The 20277-nt window shown below is 35.8% G+C and overlaps 1 protein-coding gene and 1 non-coding gene across 6 annotated transcripts in view; one reads left to right on the top strand and one right to left on the bottom strand.

The window, feature by feature from the left end:
• Nucleotides 1-5078: 5078 nt before the first annotated feature.
• Nucleotides 5079-20277, bottom strand: part of Ythdc1 (YTH N6-methyladenosine RNA binding protein C1) — a 32391-nt gene continuing 17192 nt past the window's right edge. For 3 of the 5 annotated variants that reach the window (XM_059274608.1, XM_059274611.1, XM_059274609.1), the window contains 12 exons: nucleotides 20098-20151; nucleotides 19437-19531; nucleotides 18575-18683; nucleotides 18366-18483; nucleotides 14401-14485; nucleotides 13294-13460; nucleotides 10763-10845; nucleotides 9597-9633; nucleotides 9461-9524; nucleotides 9301-9363; nucleotides 7669-7803; nucleotides 5079-6056 (listed from right to left, as the gene is read on the bottom strand). In XM_059274608.1, coding sequence (XP_059130591.1) covers nucleotides 5832-6056; nucleotides 7669-7803; nucleotides 9301-9363; nucleotides 9461-9524; nucleotides 9597-9633; nucleotides 10763-10845; nucleotides 13294-13460; nucleotides 14401-14485; nucleotides 18366-18483; nucleotides 18575-18683; nucleotides 19437-19531; nucleotides 20098-20151 — 1235 coding nt within the window. In that variant the 3' untranslated portion in view covers nucleotides 5079-5831. The remainder of the gene's footprint in view (nucleotides 6057-7668; nucleotides 7804-9300; nucleotides 9364-9460; nucleotides 9525-9596; nucleotides 9634-10762; nucleotides 10846-13293; nucleotides 13461-14400; nucleotides 14486-18365; nucleotides 18484-18574; nucleotides 18684-19436; nucleotides 19532-20097; nucleotides 20152-20277) is intronic. The other 2 variants (XM_059274610.1, XM_059274612.1) reach the window with 2 other exon arrangements.
• LOC131921294 (U6 spliceosomal RNA) lies at nucleotides 14041-14146 on the top strand. The gene has a single exon (XR_009381925.1). It is a non-coding gene; the product is annotated as a U6 spliceosomal RNA (small nuclear RNA).

Raw genomic sequence — 20277 nt, 5'->3', positions numbered from 1 at the left:
TTACAGAACATACTTTAAACAAAGACACTTTGCAAGTCATCCACCACCAACTTTTTAAGTCACACCCATTTCCCCCATCAGCCCTTCTTCAACACCTGGCCATGCTTGCATCCTCCTTGATTGCCCACCTCCATGTAAAAGTCATACTCTTTGAAAGAAAATTCCTAAGCCGGGCGGTGGTGGTGCACGCCTTTAAGCCCAGCACTCGGGAGGCAGAGCCAGGTGGATCTCTGTGAGTTCGAGGCCAGCCTGGGCTACCAAGTGAGTTCCAGGAAAGGCGCAAAGCTACACGGAGAAACCTCGTCTCGAAAAACTAAAAAAAAAGAAAAAAGAAAAAAAAGAAAATTCTTTTATATTTATGTTATCTCCCTGTGGTGATTAAGAGAAATTTCCCCCATAGACTCAGATATTTGAATACTTCATCCCTAGTTGGTTTTGGGACAGTTTTGGAAGGTGGTGTTATCTTGTTGGAGTGTGTCATTGGTGTACAGTCTCTGAAGAGTTTAGAACCTCCCCCTACTGCTAGCTCATTTTGCTTCTTGCTTGCAATCAGAGGTGATCTCTCAGCTTCTTGCTACTGCTGCCATACCTGCAGCTTGCCACCATGCTTACCCACCACTGTGGACTCAGCCCTCTGGATCTGTAACTCTTCCTAAGTCACTTTTGGACATACTGTTTTATCACATCAACAGAAAAGTAACAAATACACTCTAATGTTCCACTGAAGGTACTTAACCAACTCCTGAAACTAATTCACGTAAATTCATTGATATGCTGTATTTTATCGCTTTCAAAATATCAACTAGCTCCTGATTCTTTCCTTTTAACTGGAGCTCTAAGATGGCTCCAGTAGAACTAGTTTAACAATGATATGTTTCTATCCTTCCTATATTTGTATCCTTCCTACATCCCAACTGTATTAATTTTCCCACATTGCACCAGAAATGTTCTACAAATAAAGTGTAAGCCCTCTCTTCCTCCTTAGAAGACAGGCCAATTCAGTCTTATAGTGTATTCATACACACCGCTAGAACATATGAGCCAGACAGTGGTGCATGCCTTTAATCCAGGAGGCTGAGGCAGCTCTGATTTCAAAGCCAGCCTGGTCTAGAGTGAGTTCCAGAATAGCTGGCGCTCACAGAAAAACCCTGTCTTGAAAAACGAAATAAAAAGAACACGATGTGGACATTAAATATGACATTAAAATTGCAGGCCTTCTTCCTCTGATTTTTCCTTTGGTTATGAAGAATTCTGGGGCCTATTCTCCAGGTTAACACTTGTGGGCCCAATGAGCTACTCATTGTCAGTGGTATCCCTGGTTCATGGAAGAGCACACCATCTAGATTCCTGCTCTGCAGTTTAATCTATGACTTCTTCCCAAATTTAACTTGTTTTCTGTGTATCACTGTCTGTACTTAACAAAGTCTTTGTAACCAATGAATTAAAAAAAATTCCTTACAAAAAGTTCAACTCCATATTTAGCAGTAAACTTTAGCTTTTTCTTTTGGGATTATCTTTAAACCATTCCTCAGGCTTCACATTCATGTAATTTATTGCCAAGGACAAAGTGTACCTTCTACTATATCCTCAGAGCAACTAAACTATTCCCAGCAATTCTGATTTCCCCAGCACCTCTTTTGCCAAAGGACTATACATTGTGTAATCCTCAACCAAGCCCTGACAAAGCAAGCCCTGAGTTCCCAAGAGAATGGGATCACCATATTCGTCAGTCCAGAAGCCAGGATGGATATTCCTGAACAAGAGTGGAGCAAGAGTGGGGTGACTTATTCAAAGTAAACAAATTTCTAAAAATAAATGGGAGTCTGTCTGTATTACAAGAAGTCAGTAAATTTAAAGTGCTATTAGAAAGTTGGTAAAATCTCTTCTAAAAATACCACCTTAAAATTGTGTCCTCATAGCCATGACAAAATCTAAAGGTTTTTGCTGTGGGATGTATGGCAAATGTGTTGCTAATTAATCAATAAAACACTGATTGGCCGTTGGCTAGGCAGGAAGTATAGGCGGGGCAAGGAGGAGAATAAAGCTGGGAAGTGGAAGGCTGAGTCAGAGAGACACTGCCAGCCGCCACGATGAGAACAGCTTGTGAAGATGCCGGTAAGCCACGAGCCATGTGGCAAGGTATAGATTAAAGGAAATGGATTAATTTAAGCTATAAGAACAGTTAGCAAGAAGACTGCCACGGCCATACAGTTTGAAAGCAACATAAGTCTCTGTGTTTACTTGGTCGGGTCTGAGAGGCTGTGGGACTGGCAGGTGAAAGAGATTAGTCCTGACTGTGGGCCAGGCAGGAAAACTCTAGCTACAGGTTTTCTAAATGGATTTCTAGTCATAGTTCATAAATGAACATTTTAGCAGAAAATATTTGTTGGAAAGTTAGAAATAGCAACAAGGATTTTAACCCTATGCAAAAACCAAAAACACAGGTGGTATGACTATTTCACACATTTAAATGGTGTGACTGAGACAATTTTTTTAAATGTTAAGTCCCTATAATCTTTCTCAAGTTATAGAAAAAAATTACTTCCAGTAATGAAATACAGAATTTAGCACAATGTCATAGAAACCACTTAATTTTCTACTAGAATTTTCAACTTCTTCTAACCCCTTACAGTCAACAGAAATCAAGCTCTTTTACTAATTCATAAACCAGCTGCTTGCCAATATAAATGTTTCCATCCAAAGCAGGGATATAACTGACTAAATTCAGCTCACACTGCTGAACCATTAAGTTTCTTGGGAACTATCACTAACTGAAACATTTGTTTGACTATGTAAACAAAAAAAGGGCAAATACTTTATCATCTCACTTTGTCAAATCTAAAAGAAATTGACCTCCATGACTGGGGTGAGGAGGGTGATAATAGATTCACGTTTATAGTTAGATCAAAGAACCAAGTTTGACAGATATACACAATGACAATGATGTGCAATATATGCTTAAGAAACAGAGGCTGATTTTAAATGCATGTTAAATGTTTTTCCCAAAAGACAACATAGGAGGCAATGATTACTAGCTAGATGGACTGAACCATTGTACAATGGATATACAATAAAATGTAAACAAAATTTTTGTCCATTGAAAAAGCTTTTAAGGCAGGCAGGAACTTATCTTTAATCCCCAAACTTTGAGAGAGGCAGGTGGGCCTCAGATTTTATAGTCAGCTTTGTCTACAGAGTTCCAAGATAGCCAGGGCTACCTGATTAGACCATGTCTCATAAACTTTTAGTTAGAACACTTATTTTTTTTTTGGTGGAAATGGGTCTAGACAAGGTCTCAGTTCATAGCTCAGGCTGTCTTTGAGCTGCTGGTGATCCACTGCCACAGGATTACTTTGTTTTAGGATTAGAAATGTAAGGCAAAAGAAAACTAACCCCCAAATTACAAAGCTTCTTAGATTGACTTTAAGGAAAGCCATGACTAATGAAGCCTGAAGAAAAGAGTTAATGCTTATAATCAGGATGGACATCATAATCATCATCTTACAGAATGCCTAAATTCTACTTTTTACTAGCAATGAAGTAACTTCTGTGGGATCATAAACTGAGTAATTTTACTCTCTGAACCTGTTATCCGATTCTAATCAGAGATCAGAATTTTATGTGGAGGCAGTCGTACACAGCAACACAAAAGTATACAGTGCAGAGTGTGTTCAATGTGATTTACAACCCATTTAACATCAAGAAATAACTTTAATGTTGCCTACTAGTTCTGTACAACCATTTAAAAAAAATTCTTGCTGTGGGATGTTCTGTATGTTAAATGTGTTGCTCTGATTAGTTAATAAACAAAACACTGATTGGCCAGTAGCCAGGCAGGAAGTATAGGCAGGACAAAGGAGTGAGGAGAATTATGGTAAGTGGAAGGCTGAGGCAGAGAGACACTGCCAGCTGCTGCCATGACAAACGAGATCAGTAAGCCACGAGCCATGAGCCACGTGGCAACTTACAGACTGATAGAAATGGGTTAATTTAAGATATAAAAACAGCTAGCAAGCCTGAGCCATTAGGCTAAACAGTTTAAATAAGAGTCTGTGTGTTTATTTTGTAAGTGGGCTGTCAGACTGCAGGGGCTTGATGGGAGCTGGAGAGAAAACTCCAGCTACAAATTCTGGTGATTGCTTCTAATGAATGTATTTGGTTTTAGGGGTTTGGAAAAAGAGTAGGCATCAGTGCAAGGGTTTAACTTACTGATGGAATAAAAAACCTGAGTGGTGTCACCTAGCAAAAAACAAAAAAAATGTGAACATGAGATGGAGACTTGTGAGGAAGATGGGCAGGTGGAGAAGAGGGAAGTGGAGGGATGATTAAGGACAAAATGTATAATATAAACATAAAATTATCAAAGAATTAGTCATTACAAATATGAGCAACACAACTTAACATCACCAACTAGTTAATTAAACACAATGCCAGAACTGCAAGCCCAGTTCCCTAAGAGTTAAATACTCTTGCAAGTCTATCACCCATGCATGTATTTAATGAAGCCACAGGCTGTATTCTGACACTAGTAAAATAGAATTGTGACTGTATAGGAAGATACAGTTATACTTACAAAGTTATACTTTTAAATACTGAAATTGCTGTGTTCTCTGCAGGCATACAAGAAGAGACAAAACACAAAACGATGTGCTGATTTTGTGCAGACACTGTCAAAAAGAAAACTGCCAAAATTCACATTCCCAATGTTTAGACAGTCAATTTCATACAGACCAAACCTCAGGTTCAAATCAAGAAATTAAAATGCAAAAAAATTATTATTTTATAAACTTTTTTATGTGGTTTACTATGGTAGAGAACTGTTACAAGGAATGATTGACAAGCAATATATGAAAATGTGAGAACACTAAAAACTAAGAAAACAGAAAACTGTAGAAAGTAATTCAACAGCACAAGATGAAAACAAAAAGCCAAAAATATGGATCCAAAATATCATCATATGTATAAATAACAAACTAAATTTCCAACACAATCCCACTCCATGGGATTTTGTATACTAGAGAACGTACTGTTATGCTTACACACTGTAAAACTGGCAATCAGACAAGGAATACAGCAAGTAAGTGTCAATCTTTACCAATTTATTTCATACAAAACAGTAGCAACGTAGAATGTGGGGTTATCTTCTGCTGCCACACACGCAAACTGCGAACATTCCAAGCCGATGTACAGTTTAGAAGAAGGGCTAAACAATAGCATCAACCATGCTACCAAACATGGGAACTTTTTCTTTAAAAAGATTAAAAATTAGATAGCAATGTCTTCTTAATATTGCTCTCATCATTGAAGACTAAAAAAAATAAGAAATGACTTTATAGGTTTAAAAAAAGAGGGAAGAGGAGAAACCAAGAGGCTGCTACAACACTGCCATATAGTCAAACCATCATACTTCAATATTTGCATACTGGATAGCAGCATTATTTTTAACTGAACCGTGTGCAGCTACATGTAAAAACACAAAGCAAAAATACTATGGCAGTTATTGATCAAGATCCAAAAGAAAGAAAAGAAACAAAATAACTCTAGGATGAATATATTGTAAAAAGAACATTTATAGAGAATGAATCAATATCTACATTCTCGGACTGTTCCATTCTGCCCCAATAAAAGCGTCAACTCAACTGTCAACTGTGCATTTTTGGCGGATCTGAGTTTTCCAGTTCTTATTCTACTGCATGCTTGGAACAAAGATGATAATAAATCCTTCTACACAATGAGCTTTAAGTAGACAGCTGAAAATAAATTTACTACTTGTAAACACACAAAAAAAATACAATATTTTTTTATCTTCAATCAATGCTTCCAAAAGCGCATTATCTTCGGTAACGACCTCTCTCCCCTCGGTCTCTGTCCCGATCACATATTCTTTCTCTCTCCCTTTCTCGATCACGACCTCTGTCTCGTTCTCTGTCTCTTCTGTTATCTCTAGGCCGGTCTCGCTCTCGCTCCCGATCTCTTTCACGGGGTCTACTTCTCCGACCACTGACCACAGCTTGTGTGCGGCGAAGGAAATCATCCACCCTCATATCATAGTCATGCTAGAAAAAGGAGAAAATTGATTAGCAAAACAAAACTTTGCATGGGATTCCCTCACAGTTGTCTGGTAAAGAAGAAATCAAAAAATGCAACCATGATTTCAAAGAAATTAATTTTGACACTCATACCACTAAACGAAATCCACATCTCTTCCTATAACTACCTATTCAACTGGAAGACTTGTTTACTGTTAATAGTAATTTAAGGAATTTGATGGAATAAAATTTGGAGAATCTGATGAACTACAAAATTGACTTCTGAACTATAAGAAAATGTGTTTCAGTAAGACTGGGAAGCTATCCCACATAAAGCTAACAAAGCACTCTGAAGGATGAAGACAATGAAAGAGTAAAGCACAGACATAAAGGAGAAGCAAGACAAGGAGAGGCAAGTCTAAGCTTGGTGCCTGCTCTCCCTTAGCACTTCCACTTTTCCTGTCATCTTTTCTCAGAGGTGGTGCGTTTTCAAACTTCGGCTTCAATGTATAGGAAGAAGTAAGGTTTAGAACACAATTCCACACTACCTTGCATATATAAGTAAAATATGAATGCATTATAAACATGGATTATGTTTTAATTAACCCAATTATTACTAAATGAAGGTCCATAAAATAGAACTTGTTTACAAGGGCTAGTTAACCAGTAATCTTGGAATGATTTCCTATTTCAAAGATCTTTCTTTTCATAAAGCACACTATTAGCATTTATATGAGACTTCACGATAAACAAGTAAGATTTCACCATATGTAGTTCATATACTGACAGAAAAAAAAGCCTGTCATTTTCTACCCTAGCAATATTCATCAGAATCATTAAATCATTAAACTGTTTTATAGAATGTTAAGATTTAATTTAATGGACTCTTCTTTTGAATTAAAGAATAATCCATTAAAAAAAATCTCAAAGATATGAATTTACTATTCTGACTCTCTGTAATGTGTGTGTGTATATATATATATATACGTATATACATATATACATACACACACACACACACATATTTATTTCATCTTTAACACTGAACTACCATTCAAAGTCAAACTTAAATGTGTATGGAAATATCCTTCCAATCAAGTACCAGAAAACAATTTTCATTAAATATATATATGTATTAGCAGAAAATTGGTTTTAATAATCAAACAGCCTTACTACTAAGAGATAACTACTTAGAATTTCTGTGTATCACTTGGTTACTAGTTTTAAATAAAACTTGGTAAAAAAAAATATATTATTCAGAAACTACCTTAAAATTACTTTAAAAAACTACCATCTTACATGAAAAATTAAGAGATTTAGAAAAAAATTATACCAGCAGTTTTGAGTTACATAGCTAGTATTTAAGATCCCAATATAGGAAGAATATCATAAGTACACTTCTATAATGCTTACACACACACACACACACACACACACACACGGTGGTTCAACTCATGAAAAATAAAATACAAGTCTATCTAAATAATACACGTTTTTAATGAAAACAATCTGCAAACTAATATTCAGAGTCTACAGTAACACAAACGGTCTGTCACCGAAATCTAGTATGCGCCCCTATGTAAACCACCTACAGAAATTCTAAGCAGTTCCCTCACACCTCTGCCTTTTGTGCACTTACTACTCGTTTATCTCTGTATCTGGCTTCATGTGGTACAGGATGGTGTCCTGAGTAAGGGGGGTGGGCTTGAGGAGGTGGAGCATGATGCTGGTAGTAAGGATGGTGTGGAGGCTGTTCCATTCCCGGGTAAGGAGGCTAAAACACAAAGATCATCTACATAAAAATTCTTCCAAATACCCTTGTAGACAGACCCATTCTTAGAACTCCTATTCCCAAATCATACCAATCCGAAACAAATTAATTTCAGTATTACTATTCATATAAATTGAAAATATTAAGGTTCCCCCCAAAGAGCCTGTTTGTTAAAAACAAAATATGTATAATAAATTCTAACAGAAATAAAAAAAAAAACCAAAAAAAAAAAAAAAAAACATGGCACTTACTAAACCAAAGCACTAATCCCTAAGCACTTTATACTTATTTGGCATTTAATGTAGCAAATTTATACTCATTCTAGGTTAAGCAACTAGCCTACAGTAAAGGGCCACAATAACAAGTGTACACACACAGCTGAGATACAATCACAGTACCCTGGGCTCTGGAATCATTTACACACAAATCTATCTCCAGAATAAAGTCCAGGAGCTAATGAGACTTTAAAAATGCCAAATGGGGGCTGGTGAGATGGCTCAAGGTAAAGACACCTGCTGCCAGGCAGTATGATCGGAGTTCAATCCCCAGGACCCATATGTCTGTGTATGGCATCAACATACCCACAGACACACCAATAATTAAATATCATTTAAGGTGCCATTATAAAATTAATAAAGGGCACATGATAGATTTTGGCATCAAGTTCATCTGAATATTTCAAACTCAAAGCATTTTTAGTTAATCTGTATATATGATAGTGTGAAACTGCTTGAAGAGAAACCAAAGAAAGGTAAGATATCACCTAACAGCATTTAAAAATAAAATGAGGAAGAAACACAGAGGCACTTCAGCTACAAAGTTTCACTTCTTAGAAACCATGTCATAATATACTTTAAAAAAATATCAAATTTTTTTGAAGACAGAAAATTAAAACTCAGGATTTAATTCAGTCTTATTTTAAATGGACCTATATTTACTTACTATCTCACTTAGGTCCAATTAGAAACTTCATATGAATTTAATGAATTTCTTTTCTATACAATCCTAAGTTGACACTCTTTGACCTGAGGTTTAACTTTATGAGATGAATATAACTTCATTGATCAACATATATGGCAAAGTAAGCAAACTTCTGTGCACAAACTACTCAGTATCTGCCTGATGAGCCCAAGAATGAATGGCCAGTGAAGTTTATGTATGAAGTAAACAGATGTTATCATGGAATTGGTCAAAGTGTTAGAAAAATGAGAGAATAAATCTCATCACCCAGGTTAAGAGCTTATACTAACAATTACCATGATGTTTTACATATATCTATACTACAGTAAGCCCATATTATTAAGCCCATACTTAAGCATAAACAAACTTAAGTCTTTCATTTTAACCCATTATTTAACACCAAAAATTTGTATTTTAAGTCTCTTAATGGGTAAGTATAGGCATCACATTCTGAGTAAGCATTTAAAATTAGACTCGGCAAAACAAAGTTAAAATAGAGTATTACAAAATAGAGTAATGAAAAAATAGAGTGATACAAACCATTCCTTGCCAAGGAGGTGGTGGTCCCATGTTATGAAATTCCCTCACATAATCATTGTAGGACTAAAATAAAAGATGATATTGTCAATAATAAATTAAAATCGAGGGAATACAAAACAAATCAGATCCTAGCTTTAAATATGTAAAATTTAATGCTTACCCCATTTAAAAACACATCTCGGCGAACTCCTGAAAATCGTCTGTTGGGAATAAGATTTGTGAAACTAAATTCAGGTAATTCATAAACTAGTTCCAAGAATGTAATTCAAAGCTAAGCAAGAGTTAACCCAACTTACCTGTCAACTTCCTGGTATCGGGGATCCTTTAAATACCCTGTTCAAACATCAAGCATTTTAGTAAATCAAATTTTATGTTTTTACTATGGCATAATTAAATCTTCCTTACCCTTGTTTCAATTCTTCCCATGAGAAATATACTTTAAAGGATGTTATCATTGAACTACTAGAGGTGTTCACATGTATCATGTGAGCTATGGGCAGAGGACTAACTTGTCCTCAAGCAAGTCTGTACTGGCTTGAGGACAATGCAGCAGAATCCTTTTAAAGAATGTTTACCTTTCAACGTGAGAACTTACAGCTAAGCTTTAAAACATGAAGACTCGAAAAAGAACACAAAATTGCAAAAGCTGCAAAAATGAACATGTATACTACTCCAAGAACCAAGTAACAAAACAAAATCTACTCTATTCCCTGCTTCCATTAGGAAGGATCCAACAAACTAATATGTAAACATATCTGACTGGCCCTGTTACTGGGGAAAGCATTTGTCCTAATGGAATACAATTACCTCCTTTAGGGAAAAAAGAAGTGCTTATATAAAGCCATTTGTTACAACACTAGCATTATAATGCTAACCAAAATAAAGAGTTTTACAGGTGTGTCAGTGACTGTATTTGAAACATACCCCTTCTTTATTCCCAGTGAACAATACACTAACTGAAAATTGACACTTGGATATGACAAGCCAAGTGTTTCCCATCACTCTCGAAAATGGTATCAGGTTTTTTTATTTTTTTTTGAATACGGTATAATTTCTATTTTGATTTCCAATTAATGCTGTATACTCTAGGAAACACTGCACATCATAGGGAACAGAAAGCACAACAAAATAGGTCACTTTTTTCCTGCATCTAGGAAACACTGCGCATCATAGGAAACAGAAAGCACAACAAAATAGGTCACTTTTTTTCCTGCATCTTACACATGTAGTACACAACAATTTCCATTTTTGCAATGCCAGCAATTTCAAGTAATTAATAAATAATGACTTGCTGTAATAGACAGAACAAGCTACACATGGTAAGGGAAGAACTACTAATTAGAAGCAGTAATGATTTCCTAAAGTAGTCATGCCCTAAATGTTCTTTACTTTTAAACCTACTGGAAATTTTTTGTTTTAATAATTTAAAGTCAAATAATCTTCAGGATTATAAAATATTAACCTGGTCTCTGGTGAAACTCAGGGGGATAGTCAATCCTTGGTTTCTTTCTGCTGTTATGAATATCATAATCTTCTGGTCGACGCCTATACAAATTAGACACATTAGAAATTAAACCAATAACAGCTGGGAAAACAAACAGCAAAGCAAGAGCTTGACAGAGATGAGTACAAAGAATAGCCCAAGGCCTCCTAAAAAAGTCTCCATTAAATTTTGTTGAACAATTTATCTTAAAGTTCTTAAATTTAAATTCCTCAAAGGCAAACCTTATACATTGGAGTAGGTTTCTCTGTAATCTCACACTATGAGACAACCCCATGGATTACCTAATTCAAGCCTGTAAACCACATTTTAGTAGTCTAAACATATAAGCAGAGTTCTTTAACAAGTCCAACAGTTTCCCAAATGTCACCATTCAGGTGAAAACAGGAGGAAAACCATACCAGCAATTATGCAATAGCTTAGTCTAAAATTTATATAGATTCAATCTAAACAAAATTAATAATGTCTTAAATGATGCCTCTGCTTTACACAAAACTGTACTTTCATGAGTATACAGAAAGTTTTAAATTTAATAAAGCTATGTAACAGGAAAGTTTTGAAAACGTTAGTTATTTGAAAAACTAGTATCTCAGCAACACTTACTTCAATAACATTTGTAATTAAGGTATTTTTTCCAGAGACAATGTCTTATAATAAAATGGCTCTCATGAACTGCCAAGTAGTTAAGTTTTAACAGAGTTCATAAAACTAGGCCAAAATTTAACTTGAGAAGATACTATTAATTTGCAGAGGGCTGTTCTTCATGGTCTTTCATAAACTTTGATGGCTAGTAAAACGACACATCATAAAAACACACTTAGCATTTAATATGAGCTAAACAAAAATAAAAACAAAAGGTCCAAAACATTTAGGAAATAAACATATCCTTTTACTATTAGTTTCAAATATATAGTATAAAATAACCCAGCATCGGTAGTTTTCAGCTAGTTCTCTAAATATTGAATATTTTCATTAACTTTTGCAACAAGTCATTCAAAACTGCGAAGTTAAAACCAACAAACCCAAAAACCCCTCCCCCCAACAGAATAAAAACAGTTGCATCTACAATAAATAGCACTAATAAAATTAAAAACTGGTTTATAAAATAAACATACCGCTTTCTTGTAGTTTGGGGAGTGCATTTACGACCGGTATAAAACATGATAGTAACAGTTCATATAGTAGTCCAACTACTGACTTTAAGCTGTAAGCCACATACATAAATAGAGGCCCTGGCAGGCTTGAGAAGGTGTAGTGGTGTTATAAGTATAGTTTGCAGTCCATTGCAAAACTGAGGAAAAACTTCACTTGTATATACTGTATTGCACTGGAAACCTCTTAGCTTAAAACTTCAAAAGACATCTTGGTGATCAGTCCTTTTAGGCCAAAAGTAAGGGGCTCTGCCAGGTTTCCTCCTACCTACTTGACAAAGTCCTTTTTAAGCTCAAAGAAATGGGACTCTTGTTGGATTATCTGTACCTACCACAGGTTGTTTCCACCAAAAGGGAACTTAACGAAAGGTTTCATCCCATCAACCACACATCCAATAGTCTTTAGCAGAATATTTTAGATTTAGCTGTATGCAAATCTACACAGGGGAAGGTGTTGGGTAGAAGGGCTTAAATCAGTTCTTTTCAAAGACTTCTCTCCAATTCTGTAACAAGTTAAACCCCCTTTTCCTGGAAAATGCTGCTTAGTTCATAAGGTAGTGATCAATAACCATGACGATCCTCTAAAAACCACTTTAAGTCCACAGGTACTGCCAGCATCTGGAAAAGTTGTAAACAGACACAGCAACAGCCCTTCGTTTTGGTTTGTTGCCGGGTCTCCCAGGGCCACTTGATCCCCTTTGGAAAGAACCTAGTTTTCAGAAGCTCAGCAGGATGTGTGAATTCACTGGGCACATGTTACAGAATATGTGGCAATGGGGTTAACACATCACGGTGACAAAATTGGAAACAGTCCCAATAATGCTCCTCTTGAATATGAAATAACTTAAAACATTTTATCCTCTAAGTGAGGCGTCATCTTCTCAAAAAATATTAGTGATCCTTTATAAAAGTCCCATATGTGATAAGGCTTATCCAGAGACATACCTGAAAGAAAAGGCTTTTTATAAAATATTAACAATTTTTGCAAATAAAGACTTCCTCCTCTTCCTCCTCTCTAACCTGTTCTTAGCAACAAAATGCCTACCTCATTTCACTTGCGTACTGTTTTATCAGAGTACTAGCTAGTCTAAAGTGGTCATCACTTGTTAGTAAATTATTTTTTCTGCATTAGGAAAGATCCCCATTTTCCTCTTGAAAAAAATGACTGAGACCAAGGTGACCATGTGAAATCCTCAATGAAGCCACAAACTAGTCCATGCAGCTTGATTTGAGGATTTTCTCTTTCTTCTTTACCGCAGGACAAACTTTTGACGAATCACATTCCTCCATCATGTTATCCCGATACATGTGCCTATTATCAGTCCAAAGAACGTTTCTAACCTTCCCACATCCCGGACTGGTTCTCGACGGGATGGACGTCCTCTTGATCGAGGCTGAGAATGCATTCTTCTCTTGTGACGCATTTTATGAATGAGCTGATACAAGTCAATACTTTCATCGGGGGGAAACAGAAGACAAAGCTGGGTTCCACATTCAAGTTCAATTTCCTGGAATGTTAAAGTAACAATTAAGAGCAAAATAAAATCTCTAAAAAGACAGTTTCCTCATGTACAAAACTGAACACTGACTTCAAAGACTTTTTTCCCAAAAGGCTAAACACGAGATTCTAATACACTCACAGATTTATTAAAAAAAACTCTTCCAAAGTGTTTTAACGTATTTGAAGAATAGAAACTACAGGTGTACACTTGCATCCACAAGTGAAGCCGCTTAAAACTCATACTGCCCTCTATTCTCTTTCATTCTATCCAAAGAAATATTTGCATAAAACCTACAGAGGCAGACTAACCTACAAGCTTATAAAAAAATTGTTACTTTTAATTACCAACATTTTTACTCACAAGCAGTAGGAATAATGAGTATATGTTGGTACCAAATCACGTAAAGGAACTCTAAGCATAAAAGGTTTGGGTTTATTTTAAATCACTATACATGCTCAACTTAATTTGCAGACGTGTGTGCATACCTGCATACATCTGTCTTTTCAGTGGTCATTTTCTACTCAGAAAAAAATCAGACATGCTAATGGCAATTCTAAAACTATACTATAAATTACAAAATTTATGAGTGCTTGTTCCATCAGCACATACACTAAAATCAGAATGATAAAGACAAGAATAGTATGCCCCTTGAGAAAGGATGATGCAGATTTTATCAAGCATTCCACATTTAAGACACTTATAATGAAAAAACTACAAAGCCTGGGCCACTTCTCTTTCATCACTTTCCCTTTAGTTTTATCAGTGAAAGTACCATTTACCCGAGTACCAACATTAGTAAATATCTTACTAGTCAGTCACAATCATAGAAATCAGGAATTCCTCGATACCTTTTTTCACAATTCATATTTTACAGACATGGTTTTAAAATGTCTTTTAATAAAGATGTACAAATGGCTGAATAACGTAGCTTAAAAATGAAACAAACCTGTCCATCACGCCCAATCTTGACTGGCTTATGTTCATTCCAAGGATTGGTGAGATGAGCTGATTTAGTGAAGGGTAATTCACGCCTAAATAAAAAATAGTATAAATTATATTCTTTTGAAGAGTCTTAAGGATGCTGTACTACTTCAGTAGTCAATCTATTAACTGTGAATTAAACGCATCAAAAATTTAAAGAATCACTTACACTGGTAGTATATATAACCCTCCACAGAGAGCCCCTTCAAAACCCTCTTTCTCCAAAAAATCCAATATAGGTGTTCCTTAATTTAAAAAGAATTACATCCTTTGTGAAACCCAAAGTTGAAAATACTTTAAGTCAAAATACATTTACTATGCTTAACCTAATAAACACAGCTTATCAACAAGACACAATGTGGAGGGAGCATGGGTTATTTATAAAATCAAACAAGCATGTATCAGCTACAAGAGGGAAAAAAATGGAAAGCACTGAAAAGACTTCAGTTACCTGTCATTACTGTAATGAGTAGTATCAAATTAATGACCCTACAACACAAACCAAAGTATTCAAGCCACCCAAGGTTGGTAAGATAAATGGCACATCACACTACTGCATCCCCAACCTTTCTTTCAGATGTAGGTGACTCTCTTAGTATCTGGCTTGGTTCAATAGACTTTTTAAATTTTTCTTACAAGTTATCAGCTTAAAACATTTGGGGGGGGGGGGCTGGAGAGATGGTTGGCAGTTAAGAGCACTGGCTGTTTTTTCAAAGGACCTGGGTTCAATTCCCAGCACCCACATGGCAGCTCACAACTGTCTGTAACTCCAGTTCCAGGGGATCTGATACCAATGCACATAAAATTAAAAAAGAAAAAATTCACAAAACTGAAAACCTACAGCTAACAAAATACAATTACAGATTACTATTTTTATCACTGGAAACGTAGCACAATACTCAATATCTAAAATAAAGGTCTCTGTCAAACTAGACACATCATTTAGGGCCATGACTTTTTGGTACCATCAGCCATAATTAGACTGAAGACACTGCACACCACTGGGTGATACTAGTTCATCTCAGCCAGAGTGTGACAGATAACTGTGATACCATAGAGAAAACAAAATTTAGCATGTTAGAAATAATAGCATCCTTGATCCATGTAAAGCACTATCTGCTCACATCAGTTACAGAATAAGCATCTAGTCACACAGATAAATAAGCTATGAAATACGAGTGCAGATATGACATTTACAATATTAAGTGCACCAGAAAATATGGGAGAGACCAAGACTTAAGTCACTTTGTAGAGGACAAATTTAATAAAAGAATATAAAACAGTGAAGCCTTTTATGTGATATAATAATGATTTGGCTATGTACATTAAGTTTAATTCTGGATAAACGGTATTACACAAATTACAGTGTTATTCTGAGCTCATTCCAGGTGGCGACATGGTTACTTAAACATGCCTTTCTTAGTTGTATACAAACATTCATTCTATTCCAACTTTCGTGTGGCTACAAAATAACTGAATTATTGGGGATTCAAACTCAGAATGGGTTTCAGGACTCAAGACTGTTTAATAATTTAAGCTCTGACAATCCTATGTAAATCTCATTTTGTGGAGAAAAACAAAACTCAGCCTTTAAATGACTTACCTGAAGTATCAATATAGCAAGTATCCATAAAATACTGTGTCTCCCAGAACTTCCATGAAATTACACTTTAATAAAACTAGTGCTAAAAAATACATATTTTTCACCCTAAGAAATTTTATTTAAGTACACCTAATAATTTTAAAAAGTAAAAGCCTTTCTGCCTTAAACTTTATATCCAGTCTAAGTAGGCCGGACTATTCCAGGGTATCCTCATGAATTCTCATGCTAAACACAGTTCAAGTTTAATTGCAAGTTAGCTAGTTAGTAAGATAGCCAATGAGTCAATGTAAAAAATACAAACATCAAGACAAATTAACAAAACTCATCTTGTAAAATTAAGAAACTTACCAATCTGCAAATATAAAAATCAATACAAGTAAAAACAATCTAACACAGAATATGTTATAACACATAATTTTGTCTCTTGTTCCCAAAAAAATATTTCACAATTACATACTTTTGTATTACAGTATTTCCTTTGGCCTTTACAATTATGCACCCACAAATAAAAAACTAACTGTTTTTACCTGTTATCAATTAAAAAATCAAACTTTCATAGTATTTTGTGTGTGTGTGTACACATGCATGTGCACATGAGGTCAGTTCTTTCCTTCCAAACTAAGTCCTCAGGCTTCATAGCATGTACCTTTACCTGCTGAGCCATCTCACCAAAATTTTAAAGTTTGTATTCCAACTTAAGTAAATCATTATTTTCTAAATAACTACACATATGTAAACCAGGGAGGGAGTAGAAAAGAGTCAGTCACACACAACAGTCTCATTCCAATGCTCTGTAATCATGTATTTTTTTAGTTTATTCAGTTTCTATATGTATTGCATGAACATTTATTTTTGCAAATGTTGCATATGAGACAAAACATACTTCACTTAACCAATTTCATATTTATTTAACAAAACATAGAAGCCTTTCAGTTTTTGCTATAGAAACTGATCATAAAATATGATTTGTGGGCTGGAGACACAGCCCAGTGTAAAGAGACAGTTAGAATTCAAGTTCCCAGCACCTACAGTGTGTGCTCACAGCTACCTGTAATTCAAGCTGCAGGGGAACTGAAGCTCTTATAGACTGTGGGCACCTACTCACATGTACGCAGACACACATATATATATAAAATTTTAAGGAGTAAGAAAGAGGTGTGGTGGTGCATGTCTTTAATCCCAGCACTTACAATGCAGAGGATGGTCTGTATGTCAAGTGTGTTGCTGATTGGTCAATAAATAAATCACTGATTGGCCAGTGGCCAGGCAGGAAGTATAGGCGGGACAAGGAGGAGAATAAAGCTGGGAAGTGGAAGGCTGAGTCAGAGAGACACTGGCAGCCACCAAGATGACAAACATGTGAAGATGCTGGTAAGCCACGAGCCACGTGGCAAGGTATAGACTTAAAGAAATGGATTAATTTAAGCTTAAGAAGAGTTAGCAAGAAGCCTGCCATGGCCATACAGTTTGTAACCAATATAAGTCTCTGTGTGTACTTGGTCGAGTCTGAGCGGCTGTGGGACTGGTAGGTGAGAGAGACTTGTCCTGATTGTGGACCAGGCAGGAAAACTCTAGCTACAAGTTTGAGGTCAGCCTGGCTCTACATACTGAGTTCCAGGACAGGCAAGGCTATATAAAAAGACCCTATCTCAAAATAACAAAATTCAATCAACAAGAAAAAAAAATATTTTAAAACAAAAACTCAAATCTTCAGAGAATTTGCATCCTTTCTGGGCATTCTATTCAAAAGCGACCTACAATATTACTTGGCTTCCCTAAGTCCTGGCTGGGTCGCACCACTGCTCTTCGCCTTTTGGCTCTTCTTTCACAGAACTATTGGATTCATTCCTACAATGTCATGGAGTAGAAACAGAAACAGCATTTTCTCTCCTCATTGGGTTTCTTGAGTCTTGACTTAATATGAAATTTACCCTGGCTTTTAACTCAGTGATCCTCCTGCCTCTGCTCACCCCGATGTGTTGATGTTACAGATGTGTGCCATCATGCTCAGTTTCCTTTTTTCTAACACTTCTAATTCCTTTAAATTCCAACACAGTCAATGTGTAAAAAATAGAATTCATGGGGATGGGGATTTAGCTCAGTGGTAGAGCACTTGCCTAACAAGCACAAGGCCCTGGGTTCGATCCTCAGCTCAAAAAAAAAAAATAGAATTCATATAGTCCGGTTCAGATATTTAATGTTGTGTATAACAATATGAACATGCCATGAAAAATCTACCTTAATCAAACTACTACAGAATTTTAACACTATTCCCAACCAGTTACTGTTCAAAACACACCAACTTTCTCTATACTGGTGTAATTTACCTGCAAATCCAGTCAATTTTAAAGACGCCTCCAAGCATTTTAGCACTCATTCCTGCTGGAAGCACCCAGTGTATAGGAGATCCACCATGATGTGATTCTGAAGACAGTCTGGCAAAACCTAAGGAAACAATAGTATCATTAAATAATTTAAGTGTTGCTATAATTATTATTGTTATATGCCCAAAATAACAAAAAAAACTTATGCTTACCTTGAAATTTTCCACTTTCTCTGACAGAAAATATTAAGATAACACTCCTTGCAGATCTGAATGCAAGATTTAATTTCTTCTCATTTACAGGCAATGTGGACCATACACCCTATAGAAATAATGCAAAGATTACAAACTGAAATTAAATACAAGTTTTATGTGTAATCATTAACCCAAGTTAGAAACACTATTAATATTGACTGAAATATGGTTAGAAATGTGAATATTCTGATAATCAGTTCAAAATATTATGCAATTTAAGAATTTGAAAATACAGTAACTGGTGTAAAACATAAATGTACTGTACTTCTTCAGTATCCTCCAGCAACTGATAATCCTTTTGGTAAAATCTTGGGGGGACTTTTAAAGCTATGGTTCCCCCTTCTTTCTAAATCCAAGTGACATTAAATATATTAATGGCTGGATTTAGAAAGAAATATTAACAGAAACACATCTATTACAATATAAATAATACAATCTTCAACACTGTACTATGGTTTCTAGAATAAGAGAAAAGGCCGGGCGGTGGTGGCGCACGCCTTTAAGCCCAGCACTCAGGAGGCAGAGCCAGGCGGAGCTCTGTCAGTTCGAGGCCAGCCTGGGCTACCAAGTGAGTTCCAGGAAAGGCGCAAAGCTACAGAGAAACCCTGTCTTGAAAAACAAACAAACAAAAAAAAAAGAGAGAGAGAGAAAAGGGTAAATTCATATCTCTACCAGGTGCCCTTTCTCATCACAAACCAGATCTAAAGTAGCAACTGGGAAATTCAAAGCATCTTATGCTACTACTGGAGGTAGTTTTCATTGATCATTGCACTTTAACATTTCAGAATTGGTACTATTTCAATAGGGCTAATGCTAATACCTTAGCTTTGGCAAGAGACACATTCTCGTGGTTGTTACTCTTTATGAGGAAAAATCTTGCATCCTGAAGGACATATTTGAGTTTACTGGTTTGATCTGAAAAAAAGAAATTCAGTTTCATTAACCACGGACATTGTAACACCTAGATGTCCAACTATACTAACTAGCCCTCCAAACCCAGCTAAACTGTAAAAACTCTAGTCACCCAATCAGCCTAGAAAGCTCAGGCACAACAGAATAAAGTAAAGCTAAGGAGAGAGAACCAGCACTGTGCAGGGCAGCCTCACCCAGCGATGTTCCGGTATATCAGACCCATGCTTTAAGTATGACCATGGTTTCAAGTTCTACAAACTTTTATCAAATTTATCTAAAGATTGATCATAGACTATTATGCTGTTAAACACATGTCCAAATGTGTGAATATACCAATAATTATGTCTAGAAACTAAGATATACCAAGATGTCTAAAATTATTGGAAAAAATAGGCAATAAAAAGCAGACCCCAAACACGAATTTTCTGTTTAAGTTTATAATGCTTTCTCCTTAACATGATATATCGGAACATGACCACATTAAAGCCAACTATTGATGGAGAACCAATAAGGTAAAATAATGACTTTATGGAGCATGCAATGAAAACAATTTCAAATTTAAATGATACCTTTTCGGACAGCACGAACGGAAGATGATAATTTCTCATGCTTCTTTTCTGAACCTGTATTTAGCCAAAGTACATTTGTTCAGATTGAGCCTTAATAGATGAAGACAAAATTTCTACAGTCTTGTCACATAAAATTCTCATTCAAGACAAATTAATTCTTCCTGGCTCACCCACACACAA

This window comes from Peromyscus eremicus, chromosome 10 (assembly GCF_949786415.1).
Source record: "Peromyscus eremicus chromosome 10, PerEre_H2_v1, whole genome shotgun sequence".
In the NCBI taxonomy this organism is placed as follows: domain Eukaryota; kingdom Metazoa; phylum Chordata; class Mammalia; order Rodentia; family Cricetidae; genus Peromyscus; species Peromyscus eremicus.
Note: the sequence above shows the minus strand (reverse complement) of the source record. Positions and strands in the feature narration are given on the sequence as shown.